The sequence below is a fragment of the Podarcis cretensis genome (assembly GCF_951804945.1).
Source record: "Podarcis cretensis genome assembly, chromosome: 2".
Lineage (NCBI taxonomy): Eukaryota > Metazoa > Chordata > Lepidosauria > Squamata > Lacertidae > Podarcis > Podarcis cretensis.
This window is the reverse complement of record NC_137171.1, coordinates 31,896,879-31,921,900: the sequence shown is the minus strand read 5'-3', so window position 1 is coordinate 31,921,900 and position 25,022 is coordinate 31,896,879. Positions and strand designations below refer to the sequence as shown.

The window sequence follows — 25,022 nt, the reverse complement described above, 5'->3', positions numbered from 1 at the left end:
CGACCGGGCCGCCTGGCGCAGCACGTGGCTGGAGAACCCCGGGAAAGGAAGTGAGCGGGCCACACAGCGCTGGGGAGCCCGATCTGTGTGGGGAGTCCCCGGGGGAGGCTCCCCAGTACGGGGGGGTCAGAGCCGGATCCCCGCAGGGAGGGGTATCCCCAGGCGAGGGGGGTTGGGTTGCGGCCGTCCAGCCCCAGTGGCAATGCCCCAGACCGCGAGGGCTCCTTGTTCTGCCTCGGCGCCCCCCCCCCAATACCACAGCACAGCTCCCCGCCTGCAGCCAACAAGAGGCAGCCAGTCTTTTCATCCCTGTACGAACACCGCAGCTGGGGCGCGGGGGGCCTCGCAGGAGGATGGAGGGGGGCGGACGGAGGGGAGGACTTCAAAGCCCCGCTTGCCTCAGCCCTCCTCCATCCTCGGCGGCAGCCAGCCCCTTGGAGCGGCGCCCCGCGATGCTGGGCGGGAGGTGGCGAAGGTGTTTTTGGCACTCGCCGGGCGTCTCTTCAGACGGGATGGGGGGGTGTGGGGAGAGAAAGGAGGGCGGCCGGCAGAGCGACGTCTGCCGGCTGGGAAATGAAAGTCAAGCCTCGGAACGCCCCCCACCCCTCCGCCCCCCGTTTCTGGTCCTCCTCGTGCGGTGGGGTGGGGGCGGAGAGGAGGGGGCGGGGACTGGCCGGCTGCTGCCGCCGCCCCACGCGGCGCCGGGGCTGGCGGCGCCCCCGGCGGGCTCCCCGTGCACTCCGTGCCCCTCTTGTCATGTTTGTGGTTTGGGACGAGGCGGCGAGTCCGTGCACCAAGAAAAGCCGCGCGCCCTCCAGCCCCGCCGCAGACCCCGGACAGCGCGGGCCCCGAGCACCGGCTCTCGCTCCCCACGCCGCTTTGCTCGCCGCTCCTTCGAGCCAGGGAGACGGGTCCAGAGCTGCCAGACCCTCGGCGAGGCGAGACGAGGAGCAGGCGCAGGCCGGAGCCCCCCAACCGAAAGCCCGCCAAGCGCCGCCCGCCAAGCGCCGCCAGGGGCAGAGCGCGCACCCCTCCGCTGCCTCTGCCGCCGTCGCAGCCGCAGCCGCAGCCGCCCGAGGCCAGGCGAGCAAGCGCCGATCGGCCGTCCAGCAAAGCGGCGGGCTGCGCTCACCGGCTCCCTCTCCTCCTTCCCAACAGGTGGCTCCGCGTCGCCATGGGCAGAGGGGCCGTGCAGATGCTGCTGCTCTTGGGGCTGCTGCACTGGGGCCCCGGCGGGGAGGGCAGGAAAAGCTGGAGGCGGCGTGGGCAGCAGCAGCAGCAGCAGCAGCAACAACAACAACCGGCGGCGGGTCGGGAGCGGAGCGAGGCGGCTGGGCAGCCGGTGGAGAGCTTCCCATTGGACTTTACCGCTGTGGAGGGCAACATGGACAGTTTCATGGCTCAGATCAAGAGCCTGGCGCAGTCGCTGTACCCTTGCTCGGCGCAGAATCTGCACCAGGAGCTGAGGCTGCACATGCTGCTCAACAGCTCGGTCACCTGCAACGACGGCAGCCCCGCCGGGTGAGTGCACATGCCAAGCCTGACCCTTCTGCGATCTCCTTGCTTCGTCCCTGGCCCTTCAGGCACCTCCCCTTAGCCCATCTTCGTGGCTCCTGTGCTTAGTAGGAAGCGAAGAAACGTCTAAGAAAATAGAGCCCTTCTCCATCCTCTCTGCTTCTTTGCTGTCTCTTTTAGTTTGTGCGCACAAACCCACGGCCACTTCCATCGGCGTGTGCTTTTGTGCTCTCCCGTTCCGTGCCCAACAGTTTTTCTTTTCTCAAGTTCATACCACTAAGAGTAAGAATCGGAGATGAACTTACTCTTAAACCTGTGCCTGAGGGCAGACAGAGCAAAAGTAGAAGTGGGTAGTAGGAAGAGAAAACTTTTTTGAATGCACCTATTATTTTTTTCTTATTGTCCCTCATCACTTTAGTTCCTTGTATTTGCTAGATTTCCTTATAAAGTAGTCCCAAGTTAGTAGCTCTCCCTTATTCCGAGGAATCTGCTCTAGTCCAGAAAACAGGGACTTTGCAAAGCAGAGTAGATAAAAAAAGTTATCTCCCAGCAGTATAGTTCCTTAGAACTCTGTAGAATAGTCATTGAAGCTCTGCGGTGCCCCTGTTTCTTTTAGATCTCAGTTCAGCTACCACAGCCCCTCTAGTACGAGCTGCTTTCTGAAACAAGAACTCTGTGAGTTCTCAAACTAGCTCCATGCAGACTCTCTGTGTATGTGCTGAGCAAACATGGATAACATCACCCGCTTCTTTGTAAAGCACCATTTCTGCGGAGGGGATGCTTGACAGAGCACGCACACGACTGTTTACTATTAATACCATTTGCTGGTCCCTCTCTGCTCCTTAGTACTTCAAAAGTGCTGAAACAATCCTTCCTAGTGTTCAAGCTCTGCTTCCACCATGTGGCCTTTGCTAAGAACGCAGCCAGTAACAGGTGGAATAACTCTTTCCTGCCTGGAAATACTTAGGAATGCTAGGAATTTGTTTAATGCATTTATTTTGGAGCAAGATGAAAGCCTGGCTCAGGGTCCCCGAGAAGGCCCTTTGATCAGACTTCGTTTGGAGCTCCTCTGACAGCCGTCCTGTTTCTTTCTCTTGTTCTTTAACCAAGTATTTTATGTAACCCTCTTGATATTATAATGAGTTGGTGTATCAAAGGGCTTGTGGCTGAGTGAGCCAGTCTCCCTAATTAAGTTCACGCTGCCTTCTGTTTGTTTTTATTTTAGCTACTACCTCAAAGAATCGAAAGGCAGTAGAAGGTGGCTGCTTTTCCTGGAAGGTGAGCTCGAGTTTTCTTTTAATTTATTTAAGCAAAGTTCAATCATTTTAGGCTCTTTTTGTAAAAAGTCGAGGGATGGCGGAAGAGCTTCCCAGCTGCTTTCTTCAAAGACTTATAGCGAGTGCTGGCTGCCTTCACTATAACCAATGTCTCCATCCTTTCCCCCCTTTTACGGTTTCATATGCCATGCCACCTGGAGGTTTGCTGGCAGCCTAACTACTCACCAAACTTTAATCAAAGCTACTTAGGCAATCTACTTCTTGCTGTTGTTTGCTTGCAATGTTACTTTTGGCGTTGTATTTCCTAGGTTTCAATGCATACATGCAGTAAGTCTCCAAACAGATTTTGGTCTACACATATATGCTGTTTTCTCTAATTTTCTTCTGCATAATATGAAATAAATTAACTGGTACTTACATTCCGGTCCTGAACTCATCATCTGTTTGGAAATGTCCCATTGCTTTTGATGGTACTGTGGTCCAAGAAATAGTGTTTTCAAAATTTTGCAAGAGACCGTATGAAACTGTGGCTAAGATTTATCGTTATTAATATAGTTACTTTTCACTACAGTATTTGTTACAAAAAAAAACAACAAAAAACCATTTTGCATGCTTTTGCCATGCAAACATCTCAGCTACAGAATTCTCTGCAGTTTACAGAAGTAGTGTTCTTTGGGTAATCGGTACTAAACACATGTGAGGTAGATGGATCCACATAGAGAAACAAGCATTTTTGGGTGCTTCTGCATAATAGTGCAAATCCAGGCCTGTTTGAAAGGTTGGACATGCCTTTTCAGGCTCCTCAGAATATTAAATATAAGTTTGGCTAGATCTAAAACCGGAAGGCATCAGATTAATTCTCAGGAAAGTTAGATGTTGCTGAAAAGGCTTGTGGAAGTTAGCAAAATGTTCATAGGAGCACTTCAAGGCAGATCATGCTTTGGAAATGATGGCAACCTACCTTTTGAACAGCCTTATGCTGTAAGTGGCTTTTTATTTTACAGCACATACTGCTTTTAAAATTACACTATATTCAGAGATAGCACTGTGCAATGCAATCCTGCGCATGCTTACTCATAAGTAAGGAACACTGTGTTCAGTTGGGTTTCTTGGAGGGAAGCGTGCATAGTATCACAGTCTTAAAGTCACAACAGGGTCCCACTATCACATTATGCTGGATATTATGTAAGTGCTATTATGCTTTTTGAAAATCCCACTGCGCTATAAACCCTACTCTGGAACCAGGATGAGTAAAAAAATAAATTCTTTCAATTAACTTAATGACACTAATAGTTTCTTATGCAAACTACAGTCTAAAAAGATGTAATAAGTGAAACAGGATGAAATGGACACTATCCAATTCTTGCTTTGTTTCTTTTCTGAATCAGGAGGCTGGTACTGCTTCAACAGAGAGAACTGCAACACTCGGTATGAAACAATGAGGAGACTTATGAGCTCCAAGGAGTGGCCCACTACCAGAACTGGTAAATTCTTTATTCTCACCAACCTGGAATTTACTCTATTAATTATATATTGCTTCTACTTTCTACGTTTTAGTTTACTGGAGCGCCTTCCTGCTTCATTAAATCCAAACCATGACAGCAGTGAAGCAGCATTCCATAATGCCATTTTAAATCAAACAGAGGAGACACTTCATGGTGCAGTTGCCACTGTGGAGAAAGTCCAGCTCTGTGCCCTAGCATTGCTGACCTATCTGCAGTCAAGGAAGGATCATGGAATAGAGCTTTCTCTGCAGATCTGAGGGTGCACTTATCGGAGGGTATGCTGCCCAGACCTGATATAAGGGCAGTTAACATATTGTAATGAGATGCTGTTACAGTGTGAGTATTATTGAAATGAAGTGTTTTATCTGGACTGCTATGTCGCATTTTGAAATAATTTTTTAGTAGGCTTTTACAGTGATACTTTGATAAGTGTTCCTTTCATTGTCTTCCTATTCTTGGCTTGGATACCTCTGTGTGGGAAATGGCATTAAAAATTCAAATTGTTATAAAAATGGACTTATACTGTCTAGAAATCAGGAATGCTAATTTATATTGCATCTGACAGCAGGGCAGTACATATTCAAACAATGTGAATGAGAACTGAAGATAACTTTAAAGTAATATGTTTTTCTTTTTTCTTTTTAAGTTCTGCATCAGTTCCCCCCTCCTTTTAGTTTTGATTCTTTTTGTTTTTGTCTGTATTGTCCTTTTATAAATAGCTATCATTATTTTTAATGGTGAAGAGCCACCTGATTGGAAGTGTATTGGACACCTGGGGGAAGCGGGACGCGGGTGGCGCTGTGGGTAAAACCTCAGTGCCTAGGACTTGTTGATTGTAAGGTCGGCGGTTCGAATCCCCGCAGCGGGGTGAGCTCCTGTCGTTCGGTCCCAGCTCCTGCCCACCTAGCAGTTCGAAAGCACCCCTAAGTGCAAGTAGATAAATAGGTACCGCTTTATAGCGGGAAGGTAAACGGCGTTTCCGTGTGCAGCACGGGTGCTGGCTCACCAGTGCAGCTTCGTCACACTGGCCACGTGACCCGGAAGTGTCTTCGGCCGGCCCCGGCTCCCGGCCTCTTAAGTGAGATGAGCACACAACCCTAGAGTCAGTCACGACTGGCCCGTACGGGCAGGGGTACCTTTACCTTTACCTTTTAGCCACCTGATTGGAAGTGTATTGGACACCTGGGGGAAGAGCACACCTGGGAATAGCGACCCATGAACACTTTCTGTGTCCCTACCTTCAGTAAAGTGGGCAGCGATGATAGTGACTCCCTCATCAGTTTTCTGTAGGAATTGCAATGAGTTGTAAATCTCCTAAATAAGTCATAAATCAAGATATGCAGAGAGACCTGTTAAGCAAATTCTACCAGAGGCTTGTTCAAGACTGCATTCATCTCTCTGGCTCCAGGAAACACAAACATCCCATAGGGTGTTATTCAGGGAGGGTGAAGTAGATGGCACATTGTGAGCAGACACCGGAGGGCTAAAGCCATCTGTTATTTTCCTTGCTTAGCACATTTACATCATCACAGGTATAAGCACTAGTTCAGAAAAACATCTGGCAGCCATGGGGGCTGGGATCAGGTATTGGCATAGCTGTCAACTTTTCCATTTTCCTGTGAGGAATCCTATTCAGAATATGGGAATTTCCCTTAAAAAAAGGAAAACGTTGACAGCTATGGGTATTGGTTTTTGGCCAGCACTTACGGTTGGTGTTGGGACCTCACTGCCTAATTCAGCCTTCCACATCCTGTTATCTTCCAGATGTGTGGAACTCCAATTTCCCATCAGCCCCAACCAGCAAGGCCAATGGACAGGGATTATCAGATGCAGCCTTTCTCAACCTTGGGTCCCCATATGTTTTTGGCCTACAACTCCCATGATCCTTAGCTCACAGGACCAGTGGTCACGGATGATGGGAGTTGTAGGCAAAAAACATCTGAGGACCCAAGGTTGAGAAAGCCTGCATAGAATCATAGAATTGTAGAGTTGGAAGGGACTCTGAAGATCATCTGGTCCAACCTCCTGCAATTCAGGAATATGCAGCTGTCCCATACGGGGATCGAACCTGCAACCTTGGCACTATCAGCACCATGCTCTAACCAGCTGAGCTATACAGGCTGATAAGCATTGTAGTTCAACAATTTCCAGAGGATCACAAGTTCCCGTTTCTGTTTTTTTAAAAAATCTGCATAATACTGTTGTCTCTTTGGATGGAGAGATTTGAAAAAAAGATAGGGATCCTACATCTTTAATTCTTGTGTACTTCATACTCTAGTGAAATATCCAACTCTATGATTCTATGTGTATGCATCTGCTTATTTGCCTGGGGTAGGAATTGGCTTCTTATTTGAAATTTTAGAGTTTCAGTTTGGGAAGTGTATAATTTGTATCATTTTACTTCAGCCTCTCTTTCTTGATTCCCTTCCTCTTCTCTATTCCTTTAATGGCACAAACATGGATACATTAGGGGATGATTTATTGGATACACTGTATTCTTTTAAATTCTGAGAAACTAGGAAATAATTTATTGTCTGCACTTTATTCTTGCAAATGCTGAGACCCACATACATAAGGCATGGGCCAGATTAAAGGCCTGTTCTTGGAGATATGTGTACAGAGACCTTGCCTCTTTAGCATCTTTTGCTATTCTGTTACTTTCAAATGTTCTCCACACATTGCTGCTTTGATATCTGACAGATGTTTTTCTTTTTGAATATATTTTTATTCTCCCATCTACAGGAACTGGTATTCTGTCATCGCAACCGGAGGAAAATCCACACTGGTGGAATGCAAACATGGTGTAAGTAGGGGAATGATTGTGTGAGTTGGGAGGAACACAACAGATGTGATGAAGCAAGCAATATACAGGGACTGGAATCAAAGTCCTTTGTGGCTGTAAAATGTCAAAATGGGTAGGATAGCATAAGTGACAACTTCAGTTTGTTTATTTGAGGGTATTTGTACCCCATCTACTAACCAAAGTTTTCAAGGCGGCTTACAATATATTTCAAACACAGTAAAAGAGATGGTGATACAAATGTCACTACAGCAAAGCAAAAAGCCCACCATCCCTTTGTTCTCTGATGTTCCAGCAAATGCCATCCTATATAGTCAAATCTCCTGGCTATTGAAGCAGCTAGAGTTCTATATAGTCCAGGAAGTCTTCACTGGGTCCAGGAAGTCTTCACTATATAGTCCAGGAAGTCTTCACTAGCCCCAACCCTAGTGGTAGACACAGGAGGTACTGGGTGGAGCAAAGATGCTACCATGCCTTCATTTGCATTATATTCGGGAAGAGAAACTAGATAGAGAAAACAAGAATACCCCCCAAAGCTTCTTCATCGATGTAGGAACATGGCGGGCAGATAAGGGTTTGGGACTACTTAAAAGTATGACATGGTTGCCGTAGCAAACACTGGCAGTATGTAAGGGGCTGGCACATGTCTCCATGCGTGCTGTGGACATGCACCAAGCTGCAGGCTGTGACATATATCTGCATTTGGGCATGTGTGTTTCCTTTTCAGGCTTTATGCCTTTATCATGACAGTGGTACACAGGGATATGTGCCTGCTTTGCAAAGTGTAAAACACACTGTTAATGTCCATTAAACAAACACAGTGCTCCTTGAGTGAGTTCTTTCTGGGAGTATCCAGCTGGTACCATGAGATTTGAATGGGCATGAAATTGGTTTCTTTCCGACTCCCTTTGGGTTTAATTTGCTTGACCCCTGCTTCACCCCTCCCTGCATGTCAGAGGAATAATGGCGCTCACATATCTCTTGTCTCTTGCAGTTTCATCCCCTATTGCTCAAGCGATGTCTGGAGCGGAGCCTCTGCCAGGATTGAGAAAAGTGAGTGCTTCTGATAGGCTCCTGCTGCCAGACAGACATTATGCATTAAAGGGGATATGGCCCAACTTCTCTACAGTTATGCAAATGAAGAAATGGTTCTTGCCAATGGGCAGGAAGGAATAATAAATATTCTCCGGATAAAACATCCGCTTGCTAACTCTTGCTTTGTCATGGTTCAGAGCCCCATCATGCAGCAGTAGCCTGAAGGGAATAGCTGCATCCTGAATGTCTGAGGCCCAGCCAGTCTGTTTAGCTAAATGTTCCCCACTCCTCCCCACTCCCCCCGCAGCAGCCAGGATTTGGTAGGGAAGAACTAAACAATGCCAGGATTCACAAACTGAATCATGAATGCTCCCAAGGATGGGTTTGAGGGACTTGATCACCTAAACCTATCACCAAAAAATGACACAGAGAGGCCAGAGAAAAACTGTTTTTTGATGGATGTTGACCTAAATGCAGTTCAGAAGTTTGGGGCTACCAGCATCGTTGGCTCAGTAGATCAAGTTTGTGGAAGCTTTGACTCTTCAGATGTTACTAATCTGCAACTCCCATCAGCTCCTGCAAGCGTAGTCAATGGCCATGGATAATGGGAGCAGCAGTTAAGCTACATCTGGAAGGGCAATGGTTTCCCCACAGCTGCAGCAGTTCAAATCTGAATCCTATTATAGTCCTTTCCTCTCATTAATTCACTGGTCTCTTCAGGATGACTCTTTTCCTCTTGGTGGCAACTGCTGATACCTTGGTTTGTCGGGTGCCTCTGGTAAAAAGACAGGGCTCCCTCATGAACTTTTAATACCCTTGCAGGAGAGGGAGCTTCAGAAGTTGGCATGACAAGGTCCACCTGCTGAAATTCCCTCTTCTACAAGGTTGTTTAGAGCAGTGTTTCCCAACTTTTTTCCGACTGTGGCCCATTTCCAATCCTGTTTCCTTCCTGTGCCCCCCTCTGGTGTAGCCAAGGAGGGGGGATGGGGGGCAGCCCCCCCCCAAATAAGTAAAAATCATTACAAATCTAAAGTTCTCTCCCCCAACTTAAACCCTGGCTACGCCCATGCCCCTCCATCCTACCAGTAGAAAGGTAGCTATTTAAATGTTTTGTTTGTAAATAGAATATGCATTATTTATAATTTATACAAAATACAATTACTGGTACATAAAATGATAGGAACATAAAGAAATATTGTTGAAGCAGAAAAACATAGAATCATAGAGCTAGAAGGGACCCCATCTTTCTAGTGCAACCCCCTGCAACGTAGGAAACTCAGCTAAAGCATTCCTGACAGATGGCCACCCAACCTCTGCTTAGAAACCTCCAAGGAAGGAGAGTCCAGAACCTCCCGAGAGAGATCCATCTTCCATGTATTATAAAAAGCAAACAACACTTATTTGACCCCAGTCATCTGACACAGAGGGGGAAACCTACAGATATAGTCCAAAAGGTGCACAGGGAGTTCTATATATATGGGAGAATTTTAAAAAGCAAGTGGTCCTCACTGATCTGGTGCAAAAACATCTTGTCACCTGGAGGAGCCTGGGCTGCCTAGATAAAGCACTATAGTCCCACACAGCCTTACCCAGGAGTGAACTCAGTGCGGTTTTCTTCTGAGTAGACACTTAGTTATTTACTAGATGCTAGTCAGCAGCACCAGACGATCCCGCTTGGCTAGGCGCTGGGATGGATTTCACCCCATGCCTTGCAGAGCCGGGCTGACACTGCTGACGGGCCCTGCACCCCTAGGCAACATCCAAAGGCCAGGATCCGGCTAGACGCTGGGGTGGATTGCATCCTGTTCCTCATAGAGTCTGGCCCAGCACTGGCAACAGCAACAAGCAGCTCTGGCTCGCCCAGACTTGCCCATTCCACCCCACCACTGTACTTACCTGACCTGCTTGTGATTGGCCAAGTGGATAGCTAGCCAATCAGGATTTTAAAAAAAAACATTTTTTTAAAATTTACTTCTCACTTCCCTCTGTGGCCCCCTACCCTTGTGCTGTGCCCCACCTTTACACATTTTTCACCTGTGGCCCCTGTAGACTATCCTGGGAGGGCCCCAGGGGGGCCATATGGCCCGCCGATTGGGAAACACTGGTTTAGAGGCACAGGGGTGCTGTCTCTTTTACCCTACTACAGTGGTACCTCGGGTTACATACACTTCAGGTTACAGGCGCTTCAGGTTACAGGCGCTTCAGGTTACAGACTCCGCTAACCCAGAAATAGTACCTCGGGTTAAGAGCTTTGCTTCAGGATGAGAACAAAAATCGTGCACCAGCGGTGTGGCGGCAGCAGGAGGCTAAAGCTAAAGTGGTGCTTCAGGTTAAGAACAGTGAACAAATTAAGTACTTAACCCGAGGTACCACTGTAATAATGTATCACAACATAACAGTCCTGCATGAGAATACTTAACATTTCACAATCCTGCCTCTTATAACAGTACAAGATTAACATCTGGTTCAATGAAGCATTTCTGACATAAAAAAGGACAGAGAAGAAAAAAACAATATCCTTTATTCCAACAGACTATTTCAGTCAGTCAGCATTTTTGAAGTGGGTTGAGCAGATCTACTGCCTTGACTTCAGAGACATCGATAGAGGAAGTTATTTGAGCCACCAGTTTTGAGAGGGTGAGCAGATTCAACTGCCTTATCTGTATTTCCTTAAGAAAGAGTTTATTGAAATACTTCAGGAACAAAGGATATTGTTTTTCCCCCCTTACACTGCTGATCTTGGTGTTTCCCAAGTAGCATTGGTCCTCAGGTGAGCACCATGGTAGCTATAAATTTGAACTGTAGGCGCATCTAGTGCTTCCACTGGCCTTGTGTGTAACTTCAGAGAGCCAGGATTGGTTGCCACCATTTTAGGCTGTGTGTGTATCTTTTCTCTTTGCCTTAAAGACAACAAAGGGATTTCTGATACATTAAAAACTTGACAGTTCCCCTATGGCATAAGCTTTCACCACATAGGTAAATCAAAAACCAATAATAATGGATCTTCACTTGTTATGTTGTGGAAGGTTGTTGAGCTGCTTTTCTGTCTTTTGCCTAGAGGTGGTAGCATTTCAGAGATGGGAGATATAACCTTGTGCAAAATTACGTTCTAGTGATTTTAGGGCTGAGACATCAGGTGACGAAAGATACTGAGTTCTGCTAGCAGAAACCCACACAAGAGCCTCTGCTTGTGAAGTGGGACTTTCCTCTATCCCACAAAATTGCCTTGGCGGAGACGTATTAGAAGGACAAGCCGGGACAGTGTGCAGGAGAAAGAGAGAGGAAGATGGTTCTCTCTGGCAAGCTGAAATGCTCATGCTGATGGAACAATTGCTATAGCACTTTGTTAATTCTTCTCAGTACACCTGAGGTACATGGCTAGACCCACAAGCACCAGCCAGGTTCCCACAGAATTTTGTTTGCAACAGAACTACATTTAAATTCTGCCTCCCCTTCAAGGAGTTCAAGGCAGCACCCACGGTCTACCCCACTCCACTTCATCCTTGCAACAAGGTTAGGCTGAGAGATACTGAGTGGCCCAAGGTTACCCAGAAAGCTTCATGTCTGAGTGGTGACCCTGCTCTCCCAGGTCCTAGTCTGAGACTCTATAAAGATGTTGTCTGTTCTTCCAATTCATATAGGCCACAAGCCTTCAGTGGAGAGGAATGGGAAAATGTTTTAACAAAACAGCAGCTTAAGCAATTTTGTTTACTGTGAACTTTTTTCTTTTCCTCCTCCCCACAGATGAATTTGTCTTCATGGGTGCCCTTATCATTCAAGAGGTTGTAAAAGAGTTGGTGGGAAAAGGTCTTGGGAATGCCAAAGTCCTCCTACTAGCAGGAAGCAGGTGTGTGTATACAAGGACTGTCTAGAAAGTGTTTGCCTGTCTGTCTGTCTCTCTCTTTTTGTGTGTGTATGGGGGAAGATTGCTGATTGACTGGTTGGTGATGGACATGACTTTTACACCACAGGCCCCCTTGCCCTCTTGATGGAAAAAAGTGCTGAAATTAACAAAGGCTACCTTTATCTTGATTTCTGCATATTTGTGATTGTCCTATTTTGTGGTGTTAGAAGATGCATTTCAATATGCTTCTTGAACAGTAGCAGCACTTTTGGGTGAGGAAGAAGGGAGACTTCTGTGTGAGATTCCAGTAATGTCCACAACCGATGCTGTAATACTGGGGGGTATCTGAACTGGTTATTACATTTGGGTAGTGGAATATATTGATGTCAAGGTGCTTGGGTTTATTCTCCTCAAATTAACCTTCCAACAGGTGATACAGCTCACTAGCTTAAAGTGGTAGATCTCTGGGTTGAGTGGCAGTCGATCAGCAAGGATTTTAGACTTTCAATTGTTTAACAGTAATAAGCACCAAATGAGCCCCGCCCCCTTCCCCCATCAAATTAGAATGCTGAAATAAAACTTGGGAGAACCGGCAAAGGATTTTTATATGGGGGAACTGTGAGCTCAGATCAGTTATGATACCTAGGATAGAATCTTGTGCTCATAAGCAGTTGAGTGACAAAATGTCCAAGTGAGTATCTTTTGCACCTGTCTCCAGTGATAGCAGGATTTTATTGAAATCTAAAATAGATCCCACAAGCAGCCACTGTCTCTTCCAAGAAGTCATCTTGTTAGGTTAGGTCAGGGGTAGGCATCCTAAGGCCCGGGGACCGGATCCGGCCCAGTCACCTTCTGAATTTGGCCCACGGACGGTCCAGGAATCAGCGTGTTTTTAAATTAGTAGAATCTCTGGGTTATTTGGGTGGCCTGCCTGGTGTTTTTACATGAGTAGAATGTGTGCTTTTATTCAAAATGCATCTCTGGGTTATTTGTGGGGCATAGGAATTAGTTTATATATTTTTTTCCAAAATATAGTCCGGCCCACCACATGGTCTGAGGGACGGTGGACCGGCCCACGGCTGAAAAAGGTTTCTGGTTAGGTTTTCCAAGCACCCACCACTCCTTTAATTTCTAGAAAATGGAATTCTAGAGTTGGAAGGTGCATGAAGGTTGCAATTCTGCACCCTTTTACATGGGAGCAAACTGCATGCATAGGATTGCACTGTTAAGATAATGCAACCCTCTAAGGCAGGATTGGCACCATCCCAATCCTTTTATTCAGTAGCTTCCTATCTTGCCACATTCCTTAACAAATCAAAACAGTCATAGTGTTCTGTGCCGTTTTATTTGTCTGAAGCATCTTTGGAATCTAGCCAATATATAAGGTTAAAGGTTTAATTACAATCAAGCAGTAATTTTTGTTAAATAAAAAAATGCAAATGAGCACAATTTACAAAACAAGGCACACTAGAAGAGCACCCTATGAATCAGATGTGGATGACAGGTGTTTAGAGAATCATGGCCCTTCTGTAAGCAATCCTGAATATGTCTGTGGTTGTGTTACAGTCTCACTTGAAAGACTGATGCTGTCATTGCAGTGCTGGTGGAACGGGGGTGCTCCTGAATGTAGATCGAGTAGCTGAGCAGCTGGAAGAGATGGGGTATCCTGGGATTCAGGTCCGTGGCCTTGCAGACTCTGGATGGTTCTTGGACAATAAACAGTATCGTAGAACAGACTGCATTGATACCATAACCTGCGCCCCTACAGAAGCCATCAGGAGAGGAATTAGGTATTGAATTATTCTAAAGTATCCTTTTCAAGACTGGGCAGAGACACCTAGTCTTCCTTTCTTTCTGTAATTATAAGAAGTATCTATTACCTTTAGCTGATGAAGTTCTATTTGGAAAAGAAATAGTATTAATGAAATGTGGCTGAGTAGAAAGTGTCCCCCCCCATAGTAATCTGGCATGAAAGTAAGACAAGTATAATTTTCTTCTTGCTGAAATGTATGATTTGTTCAGTTTGCAGCTCTGCTGCCCTCTGCTGTCTGTAATTTTTGTAACTTGCACATTTTTGGATCTCCGCTGCAGAACAAGCTGCTGTAATTAACTCTTGTTATCATGTCATCTTTCAGGTATTGGAACGGACTTGTTCCTGAACGCTGCAAGATGCAGTTTAAAGAGGGAGAGGAATGGAATTGTTTCTTTGGCTATAAAATTTATCCCACACTGCGATGTAAGTATGAAACGGAGAGTTTTCTGCTTTCTGTTTGCTGATCTGAAATGCGCTTCAGAAGATTCCTCATTATCAGTATTAGCAAGGGCCAGCAGGGTCAATGCATTGAAGACTTTAATGGATAGTCATGTGCCTTTTAACAGAAAGAATTTCTGACTCCCAGTTGCTTAGCAGTAGCAATAGCTAAGTGAATTGTTGGATTTGAATAAATATTACCACTCAGAATAGATGTTTCTTGAGATGCTGAAGGAATGCTGACAACTTAGTTTTATAAACAAAACCTACTACATTGTTAAGAAAGGATACCATTCCCTATTGCAGTAACACACCAGAATCAAAATAACCTTGAAAGATAAGAAAGTGTATTCTTAAATTTCTGCCTCACTGACTAAAATTGTGCATTTTAAGCTTTAGCTGATTAAGCCAATGGAAGTTTGCATCCCTGATAATGGGGAAACCTTTCCTCAATTCTTCTTGCTGCAGGTCCTGTGTTTATAGTACAGTGGCTCTTCGATGAAGCCCAGCTCACCGTGGACAATGTACATTTGACTGGCCAGCCAGTGCAGGAGGGGCAGTGGCTATACATCCAGAATTTGGGTCGTGAACTTAGGAACACCCTTAAAGATGTGACGTTAGTCTTGCCTCTTCTCTTTTCCTAAATACTTTCCAATATGTTCTTCTAAATATGTGGTCTGGAAACCACATTCTTTTTAAGATCACTGTGTGGTTTTTGTTTTGTTTTTAAATTGAGAACTTCCAATATCCTAACAATAAGGCTACATATACGCTATACATTTAAATCACCTTTCCCTGCCTCAAAGAATTCTGGGCACTGTAGTTGGTTAAGGGCTGCTGGGAATTGTAACTCTGTGAGGGGTAAACTTCGGTGCCCAGAATACTTTGTGGGAAATAACGTTTTTTGGATGCACTTTAAAGGTATAGTGTGGACTCAGCCTAAGACACTTTGTCAGATAAATTCTCGAATTACTGTCTACATTCATTCTGTGTTAGGAATCTGGTTTGTTTTGTAAGCCACCAAAAACAATTGGAGGAAATTTTGCTTGAAATTCGCTGCCGATCTTGTAGCAGCCACTGTGTCCAGTCACAATTATCTCTACAAATAAAGCACAAGGATACCCAAAGCCGTATTGTGAGGAATGACCAAACACTGGGTTGCTGGGAAGGAAATGTATCAATATTTTGCATTGCTCCTATCACACCTATTCTATATCTTGTTCTTTTCTGCTTCAGTGCCAGCTTTGCTCCCGCTTGTTTGTCTCATGAGATCATCACACGCAAGTAAGTACCTAGGTTGGGGAGATGAACTCTCCCTCTTGCTTTGTACTTTTTCCTATTTGTGGGGGCTACGGTGCAGCCCTAGCCATGTCTACTGAGAAGTAAGTCCTATTGAATTCAGTGGGATGTACTCCCAGGGAAGTAGGGTTAGGATTATAGCCTTGGTACCGAAGAGAGCACCAGGGAAGACAGTTCCCCAGCCGCCCACTTGGGAAGGCTCACTAGAAAATGGCAAAAGGTCCTGATAAGCAGAAGTAATTGCTCCTACATCTTGAGGAACTTCTTTAACCCTCTAGGAGCCAATGTAAGTTGGCTCCTGTGTTATCTCGCATTTGATTCTGGAAAGAATGACGCAGAGACTTCAGCGGCATTGCAGAACGCCCACATTCTCACCGATACTATTTCTGTGCTGCATCTGTCAAGAGCTTACTCTGTCCCCTTCCTTGCAGACACATCACGATGGCATAATGCCTGCATGTGACTTAGGTCCATGTTCTTGGTGGCCAGTGGGAGGAAATCAGTGTTACACTGTGGCAATTGTTCCATCAGCGCAAGCATTTCAGCTTGCCAGGTGGAACAACCCCCCCATCCCTCTCCCCATGTGTTGTTCGGGGGGGGGGTGTTCTCCTGAACTTCCCCAATCCAATTGTGTGGGGCACCTGGGAAGGGAGGAACCCCATTAGTGGAAGCCTTTTTGCGAGCTTCCACTAGCAGAACTTGTCGACAGAATCCCATTTTGAGCAGCTGTTCTTCTGATCACAGCCTTTCCATTTTGGAGCGTGCAAAAGGTTAAGCACTAATGAACATGAACAATAATAGTGATGCAACTTGTGTGGTTTGTGTCTGCAGTCATTGGACAGACATCCAAGTGAAAGGGACCTCTTTACCCCGCGCCCTGCACTGCTGGGATCGCAGCCTCCACGACAGCAACAAGAATGGGAAAGCTCCGCTGAAAGGCTGCCCTGTCCATCTGATTGACAGCTGTCCCTGGCCACACTGCAACCCCTCATGCCCTACCATCCGGGACCAGTACACAGGACAAGAGATGAACGTGATCCAGTTTCTCATGCATATGGGGTTTGATGTGCAGAAGATGGCGCAGCAGCAGGGTCTGGAGCCCAGTAAACTGCTGGGGATGCTGAGTAGTGGTAGCTAGGAGAGTTTTCCACAAAGGAGGACTGCACGACTGCGTATAGAGCAGGAGCCTTTTAGCTCCCCTCTCAAACTTCCTGCCCTCCTTGCTCACTTTCATAACATAAGCATCTACACAGACACATTCAGGCACGAGTCATGCACGCACACTCTGGCACAGTTAGTATTATCAAGATAAAATGAACACCAGTTGATTGAAATGTTACCTCTACTTCAGGGGACAGTCTCAGCTAAGCGTCACCTCTGTCTGCAATAATTCACTAATGGTCTGCAGGGAATGCATAGAAAATCACGAACCCTCTCCAGAGTTAAAAGGACTGTATACTTTTTGCCTTTTCTAAGAACTTTTCACACCATGAGACTGACAACAAAAGGTGCTTTTTTTGGGGGGGGGAGAAGAAAAGCACTGGATTATTTGTCCAATTAGAAATGATGAAGGTATAGCTGATTATATGACTTCCTGGAGGCCAGCATCTCACGATGTAACATAATAATGTACAAACCGAGCACACAGGCTAGAAAAGGACTTATCTTGTACTCAATTTACTTTTGTATTATTTTATAAAATGATTTTTATTAATTTTTAAAGAAATAAGCAAGAAATATAAGATTAATGATATTGTTTTGTAACATATTTTTTTAAATAATGAAGAAAAAACACCTTGTGCTATTTTTTGGCAATGTGAAAATATTTATTTTAATATGTAAATGCTATTTATAAGGGCTGACCCAAGATATGCTCACATGTTGTTGTAAAGTTGTAAATACTTCTCCTTTGGAAAGGTTTTCCTTCTGATCACATATGTGTGAGAAAGGGCAAGGGTCAGCAGTGGCATTATTATTATTATTATTATTATTATTATTATTATTATTATTCAAATTGTTTATTAGATCCCCATGACTCTTTTGAAGTATGTTTCTTGTTGTTTGTGAAAGGGGGAAAGATTATCAACCACAGCCTCAGTAAAGAGCTTTTATCCTTCCTGCTCACCTACGTTCTCTCCATCTTTTGTTCAGAGAGGACTGTGTCCTTACCTGTGAATCAGATCCTGGAGATATCCCAGATAATTTCTGCCCTTAACAGTGGAGTAGCTGATTTTGAAGTATATGGATGTTACTGCTCAGAAATAGCCCATCACTTTTCTTCTGTGCTGTTAAATTTCAGTTGCAGCATTATGTCATTAAAAGTTTCCATACTTGTCAGGGTTGAGGGCTAATGCAAATTCCATACTCCTTCCAACACCAAGCAAGGACTTGGCAGATATTCTGCAGTCAACTCTGGCTTGATTTCCAGGAACCAACTCACATCTGGTTGAGCCTTTTCTCTCTGGACTTTAAGGATGTAATAATAATAATGGAAATGAAAGGAATAGAAAGGTGCCCAGACATATTTTTTCCCAGTTGCGAGGCACCCTCATATTATCAAATGAGTACATTATTGTCACCTCCCTCTAATTTACTTCAGATGGTCGGAAACAGAATCACATCACCATTGGTTACTACAGGTAAGCAATTTTGGTTTTGAGTCTCATAGGTCTTGCAAGCCCTTAATCTCCTGTACTCCTACCCTAGCTAGGAAGCCCTAGTAGGTTAAAAGATAGGAGAAAATCAAGCTGTTGCAATGCACTAGACTATTTACAATCATAAGGATTGTTTATTTAAGACCAAATGCAAGAACTTAATCCATAAAGTTTTTTGTTTTAAAGGTAATGTATAAAATACGTGCCCTAGGCAGACAAATGGCAGAAAAAGGATGCAGGAGTTGTTGCCGTTCCAGCTGATCACAATGAAAGTAAATGCTGGGTTGGATTCTCCCAGTCAGATAGTGGGGGGAGATGCAGCAGAAAAGGGCAGGGGAAAAAGCAGCCTTCAATGATGCATAGTTAGCTGAGAGAGGCCATGAGCCTTGAAATGAACTGCCCCAGATCTTAGCTCATTGATAGAGCACAAGAGGTCCAAGGATTTCCAGATAGGACTGGGAGAGACCCTTGTCTAACACCAGGGGTCAGCAACCTTTTTCAGCCGTGGGCCGGTCCACCATCAGACCATGTGGTGGGCCGGACTATATTTTGGGAAAAAAATAGGAACGAATTCCTATGCCCCACAAATAACCCAGAAATGCATTTTAAATAAAAGCACACATTCTGTGTGTTTAGTCGTTTAGTTGTGTCCAACTCTTCGTGACCCCATGGACCAGTGCATGCCAGGCACTTCTGTCTTCCACTGCCTCCCGCAGTTTACTCAGACTCATGATTGTAGCTTCAAGAACACTGTCCAACCATCTCGTCCTCTGTCATCCCCTTCTCCTTGTGCCCTACAGCTTTCCCAACATCAGGGTCTTTTCCAGGGAGTCTTCTCTTCTCATGAGGTGGCCAAAGTATTGGAGCCTCAGCTTCATGGTCTGTCCTTCCAGTGAGCACTCAGGGATGATTTCCTTAAGAATGGATACGTTTGATCTTCTTGCAGTCCATGGGACTCTCAAGAGTCTCCTCCAGCACCATAATTCAAAAGCATCAATTCTTCGGCAATCAGCCTTCTTTATGGTCCAGCTCTCACTTCCATACATCACTACTGGGAAAACCATGGCTTTAACTATACGGACCTTTGTTGGCAAAGGTCATGGATCACTGCCTTGGATCCTTCATGGATCACTGCCTTGCCGTGGCGAAGGGGCTTGAATAACTCAGAGAAGCTATGAGCTATGCCGTGCAGGGCCACCCAAGATGGACAGGTCATAGTGGAGAGTTTTGACCAAACGTGATCCACCTGGAGCAGGAACCGGCAAGCCACTCCAGTATCCCTGCCAAGAAAACTCCATGGACAAAGGCAACAGGCACACATTCTACTCATGTAAAAACACCAGGCAGGCCCCACAAATAACCCAGAGATGCATTTTAAATAAAATGTTGGACAAAATCTGGTGTGGGCTATACATTGCTAACAGCGTTCCTGTTATGTTTTCAGTTTATTTTAATTTTTTTAAGGTACACAAAAAAGAATTTTATATCATATTTTCCCTATATCAAAAGACATGAGTGTGAAAGAACATTAATTTCAGTCTTTGCTTCAGTGTTTTGGAGTGGAAGACCATAACACTACAGAACAATCCAACCATAATCCAGCAATGGATTTCTATATAAGCAACTGTCGTTAGCACTCTAAGGATAAGTAGCTGAGGGTTAAACAATAACCAGGAAATCCGGCCTGCAAGCAAACTGCTTTCTATGAGATTGTCAGGTCACCGTGCAGTCTATGATCCCTAGCCATGCTTGACTGAGAATGCTGCTCCAAACTGAGAGGAGAAAAGAGAGAGCCCTGCCAGGTTGCTCTGCAAAATTACCTCCTGACCTCACAGCTCAAAGTATCATTTCAGGCCTCCACCTACTTGCCCAGAGCAGAAGTAAACTGGCATTGTCATCAGCCCACATCTACTCCAAGCAGAGTGCTGGTGTGCGCCATTAAGTGTGAGCAGCAGCTTCAGTGACTAGTTTCTATGGAGGTGCCTCTGAAGCTACAGCTACCACTTGCCTGTAGGGGCAGGAGATAAGCTAACTTCCAGCTTCCGCACCCCCAAATCTGCAGACATCTTGGGGTTCATAGCTCAGTGGTAGAGCACACACTTTGCATGCAGAAATTCCTGCTTCAATCCCTGGCATTTCAACTTTTTACAACAAAGATTAGAAAAGATGGTAATCCACTGTCTCATGCCCTGGAAAACCCACTGCCAGTCAACAGCTGATAAGAGCAAGCCAATAATTATAATTATATATATATATCCCGCCCTCCCCAACCAAAGCCAGGCTCAGAGCGGCTAACAACAGTAAAAATAACACAGTTTACATAATATCATAATCATTTAATTGAAATGCATTCTAAAATCAATTCAGAGTCAAATTAATCACAACCACTGGGCTGGAGTTCTATGAGGATTACAAAAGGAGGGGGTCAGACTGTGCCTCAGCCAAAGGCCTGGTGGAATAGCTCTGTCTTGCAGGCCCTGCGGAAAGGTGTCATGTCCTGCAGGGCCATAGTCTCTTGTGAAAGAGTGTTCCACCAGATCGGGGCCACGGCCGAAAAAGCCCTGACTCTGGTCGAGGCCAGCCTAACTTCTCTGTGGCCCGGGATCTCCAAGATGTTTTTATTTGAAGACCGTAAGGTCCTCCGTGGGACATACCAGGAGAGGTGGTCCCGTAGGTACGAGGGTCTTAGGCCATATAGGGCTTTAAAGGGCTTTAGATAACTTAAGAGGATCAGGGCCCATCTAGCTCCAGAGCCTGTTGCCACAGTGGACAACCAGATGCCTGTGGGGAGCCTAAAAGCAGGACCTTAGTGCCAGAACACTCTGCCCATTAGTGATTGCCAACAGTCAGAGGCATACTGCCTCTGGGTATAGTATATAGCTATCATGGCTACAGGCCATTTCCCCCTTGAATTTGTCTAATCCTCTTTTAAAGCCATCCAAGTTGGTGGCCATCACTACATATAGAGCAATAGAATTTGCGTAAGCCAGCTTCAGTACAAATGGCAACAACAAAAGTGACTAGCTCTCTTGAGTTCACTCTTGTGGTCAAATAGTCAGTTTCAGGGAATCCCTGAAAGGAGATGGAATGTCTCCCCGCAACCACTATCAACCATACAGAAAAAGTTCAACATGACAAGACAAATGATATATTTGAGGTGGACTCCTTGCTTCCCCATGCTTTCTTCTGGGACTCTAGTCCAGGGGTCAGCAAACTTTTTCAGCAGGGGCCCGGTCCACCGTCCCTCAGACCTTGTGGGGGGCCGGACTATATTTTGGGGGGGAAATTGAAAGAATTCCTATGCCCCACAAAAAACCCAGAGATGCATTTAAAATAAAAGGGCACATTCTACTCATGTAAAAACACAATGATTCCTAGACCGTCCACGGGCTGGACAAGGCAATTGGGCCGGATCTGGCCCCAGGGCCTTAGTTTGTCTAACCATGTTCTAGTCTTTGGCAATTCAAATTACTTTCACTTGGTTTTTGACACAGAGCTTAAAAAGTAACATGCAAAGCAGCACTGGGTGAAACTAAAACCCTCTCGTTATTTTGCACAGACCACGCAGTTCATTCCATTCCAGATAAGTCTATTAATACACCTTCCTATTTATATGCTGGCTCCTTGCAGCAACATAGTAGAGAGCTACAGCTGCATAACTGAGACGGAATAGGCGTCCTGCTAGCCACTTGGGAGAAACTGATCAGCTGAGGTGGAGTGAGAGTGACAGGGATGCCTACAGACTACTCAACACACAGACTCCGGAAGAGCAGGGCTGATGGATCATAACTGCAGCGTACCAGAAGGGCAGGTCAATATTCTTACTGCAGACGCAACGCTATCTCAAAAAGCTGCCAGAAATGTACGCTCTGCGGCATAAATAGCAGCCAGCAAAGGTTTTTGGCGGAGGGATATGGGGCTTATTCACCCTGCAGCTCCCGCTTAGTCATCCAGCGTTGGGTAGAAACTCAAGGACAAGCAGCCGGCATCCGACCACAAAAGAAACATTCTGGGGGGTCCTGATCTGAAGATGGAGAGCTCAAGAGGGACACACCTCAACATGGCTGCCGTGGCATCTCGTGTTGGAGCTGCCCGGTTGCTGCAGGCAGCCTTTGGATGTACCACGTTCAGCCTTGTGGCCCACCGAGGAGGGTTCAGTGCGGCCTACGGCACCTTCTGCATGTCCGTCTGGTGCTTCTGCTTCGCAGTCACCGTCTTTATCGTCACCTGCGAGTTCACGCGCCTCCACAGCTGCCTGAGCATCTCTTGGGGGAATTTCACCGCCGCCTTCGCCATGCTTGCCACCCTCATGTCCATCACAGCTGCTGTGATCTATCCGCTTTACGTCGAGTTTGGCTGCCATTCCAACGGGTGTGAGGCGAGAGACTTCCGCATCTCGGCCAGTGTTTTCGCGGGGCTTCTGTTTTTCGCCTACGCCGCGGAAGTATGCCTCACGAGGGCCAAGCCGGGACAGGTGACCAGCTACATGGCCACCGTCTCTGGCCTCCTGAAAATTGTCCAGGCTTTCGTAGCTTGCATCATATTTGGAGCTCTGGTGAACGGCAGCCAATACGACCGGTACGTGGCAACCCAGTGGTGCGTGGCTGTCTACAGCTTCTGCTTTGTGGTGACAGTGGTGGTGGTGGCCCTCAGTGTCACGGGAAAGACAGCCATGCTGAAGTGCCCCTTTGAGCGCTTTGTGGTTGTTTATACCTTTGTGGCTGTCCTGATGTACTTGAGCGCCGCAGTGATCTGGCCAGTGTTCTGCTTTGACCGTAAGTACGGCTCCCCACACCGCCCTTACCAGTGCTCCAGAGGCAAGTGCCCCTGGGACAGCCAGGTGGTCATCGCAGTGTTCACGTGTGTGAACCTGGTGCTTTACATTGTGGACTTAGCCTACTCGCAACGCATCCGCTTCGTCTCACACCCCTAGTAGCCACAAAAAAAGCCATAAAAGACTCAGGCAGAGGGAGTTTTGGGACCCGCCTAGAAAGCTGATGTCCAGGTCACACCAAAAGAATTTGCCTTGATCGAAAGCGGCCTGTCCATGAAAGAAACATAGCGATGCATCTGCAATGCTACCCTCATTCCAGCAGATGTGTACACTTGATGCATCAGTGACTCTACAGGTTAATAGGTTTTGTAAGGCCTAGTACTAAGGGTGGGGAAAACAGGTTTTGGACCCTGAATTGTTCATCCTAAAATTGTTGGGTAAGTTAAAACTGCAAGAAGAATAGAAAAATATCTAGGCCCAAAAGAGCAACTGCCAAAATCCCAGCACAATCCATGAAATTCTGTTAAAGTGAAAAACGTATAACTAAACCTAATAGATTCTGTCAGAAATTTCAGACGAGGCAGGGGAAAGAGAGGGGAGATTACAACCACCAAGAAGACTGAGACCCTTGTCCACAGCCTAGAGTATGAAAATAACAATTTCCTTATGCATGTACTTGGTTGTTGGTGAGATGCACATTCCTGTTTGGAAGAGTTTGAGAAGTGAAGTGAATACTGTCAAGTTTGTAATTGACAATGGGTGTAGGGAAGGTTGCTGCAAGCTCTAAAATAATTACTTCCAGATTGTTTCCCTCAGTTATTCCTTCAAGAAGCATCTGGGGATATTGCTATGCCTGCGGAAACTGTGGCTACACACAAGACATTAGCGTTTTGAACCAAAGCCAGACTTTTGAACCAAAACCACACTTTGAACCAAAGTATATTAATTTAGACAAAATAAAACTGTGTTGTTTTCATTTTGCAAGAGTTAGGCAACAGACATTGTTTAATTCCACAAACACTTGGCACCGTGCAAACTGCAGATTACTTAATGATCTAGAACATGACCTGGATTCGCTGGTCTTTCACAATGCTGAAAGGACATGAGTAACATTTAAATACATCCAACCAAGTGCCTATTGTCCGACTCCTGGAGGTGCTGATTCTTGATTTGCAGCTGAGAAAGCACGTCTGTATAAATGCATCATGGTGCAAAGAAGTGTGCTGGTCTCCTTTGGTGTGGATCAGGATCATCACCTGAATTCAGAGACATTTTCAAATATAAGAAGCCAAAGCAAGTAGTTTATTCCAATAGCTTATATTAAATGTGTGTGAATTGGGTAGGAAGGCTTTATTCCAATCTAGAATAAAAATAGCAAGTTGGCAAAAGTATTCTGTGTTTTCCTTAATTGACAGAGCACCCTAGTCTTGCATTTATTCTCCTCCCTCAACCAACTCACTGTATATCATCTCCTGCTCCTAAACATAAATGCACAGAAACACAGACCAAGTTTCTTCCCGTCTGGAAATACACAGTGATTTATGGTGTTTGAATGCCACTGCCTTGTCTAAGCGTATGCTCACATTGGTATCTTAAAATGCGGTAAGGTCACAAACACACCCACCCAGCCTGCTGCAGTTTAATCCACATTGGCACAGTAATCGGAGAGGGGGCAAGGATGTCTTCACCTGATGCATGGCCCTGCTCATGACTGCCTCCCATCAGCTCATCAAGCTGTCATCTGCACATGCATGGTGGCTGTTAGGGTATGTTCACATTACCGCTTAACTCTGCATTCAGTTCTCTAGTCAGATTGAAGCTGATTTGAGAGGGGCAAGGAAGCATCAAGCAACAGCATTTGTCCAGAGACTGCAGGACTGGTATGAATTGTGGACTGGTATGAATTGTGCATGCTGCTTCAAAAACTAGCAGCTGGATGAGGAATAAGCACTAATGTCAACACACCCTAATATAGCTCAGATGCATATTAAAATGAAACAGAGCTAAAGTTACAGGGTGTGTGTGTGTGTCCTAAAGGTCTCATCTTCTCAGAGGGGATGCTATATTG

The 25,022-nt window shown here is 45.7% G+C and overlaps 2 protein-coding genes across 2 annotated transcripts; both read left to right on the top strand.

The window, feature by feature from the left end:
- The first annotated feature begins 1,132 nt into the window (after window positions 1–1,132).
- On the top strand, window positions 1,133–17,650 carry NOTUM (notum, palmitoleoyl-protein carboxylesterase). The gene is made up of 11 exons (XM_079967687.1): window positions 1,133–1,521; window positions 2,741–2,793; window positions 4,181–4,276; window positions 7,040–7,100; window positions 8,092–8,150; window positions 11,877–11,979; window positions 13,575–13,766; window positions 14,112–14,212; window positions 14,696–14,843; window positions 15,464–15,511; window positions 16,358–17,650. Exons 1-11 carry the CDS (start codon window positions 1,175–1,177, stop codon window positions 16,662–16,664), a joined length of 1,515 nt encoding a protein of 504 aa, XP_079823813.1. The 5' UTR covers window positions 1,133–1,174; the 3' UTR covers window positions 16,665–17,650.
- Window positions 17,651–21,589: 3,939 nt separating this feature from the next.
- On the top strand, window positions 21,590–24,343 carry MYADML2 (myeloid associated differentiation marker like 2). Its single transcript, XM_079967699.1, has one exon. It carries the CDS (start codon window positions 22,211–22,213, stop codon window positions 23,111–23,113), a length of 903 nt encoding a protein of 300 aa, XP_079823825.1. The 5' UTR covers window positions 21,590–22,210; the 3' UTR covers window positions 23,114–24,343.
- Window positions 24,344–25,022: the final 679 nt, after the last annotated feature.

Bases quoted from the DNA above. Each gene is read 5' to 3' on its own strand.
- MYADML2 (XM_079967699.1), top strand. From the start codon at position 22,211: ATGGAGAGCTCAAGAGGGACACACCTCAACATGGCTGCCGTGGCATCT.
- NOTUM (XM_079967687.1), top strand. From the start codon at position 1,175: ATGGGCAGAGGGGCCGTGCAGATGCTGCTGCTCTTGGGGCTGCTGCAC. The intron at 2,794-4,180 runs GTGAGCTCGAGT...TTTCTGAATCAG, and splicing joins GTGGCTGCTTTTCCTGGAAG to GAGGCTGGTACTGCTTCAAC. The intron at 14,213-14,695 runs GTAAGTATGAAA...TTCTTGCTGCAG, and splicing joins AATTTATCCCACACTGCGAT to GTCCTGTGTTTATAGTACAG.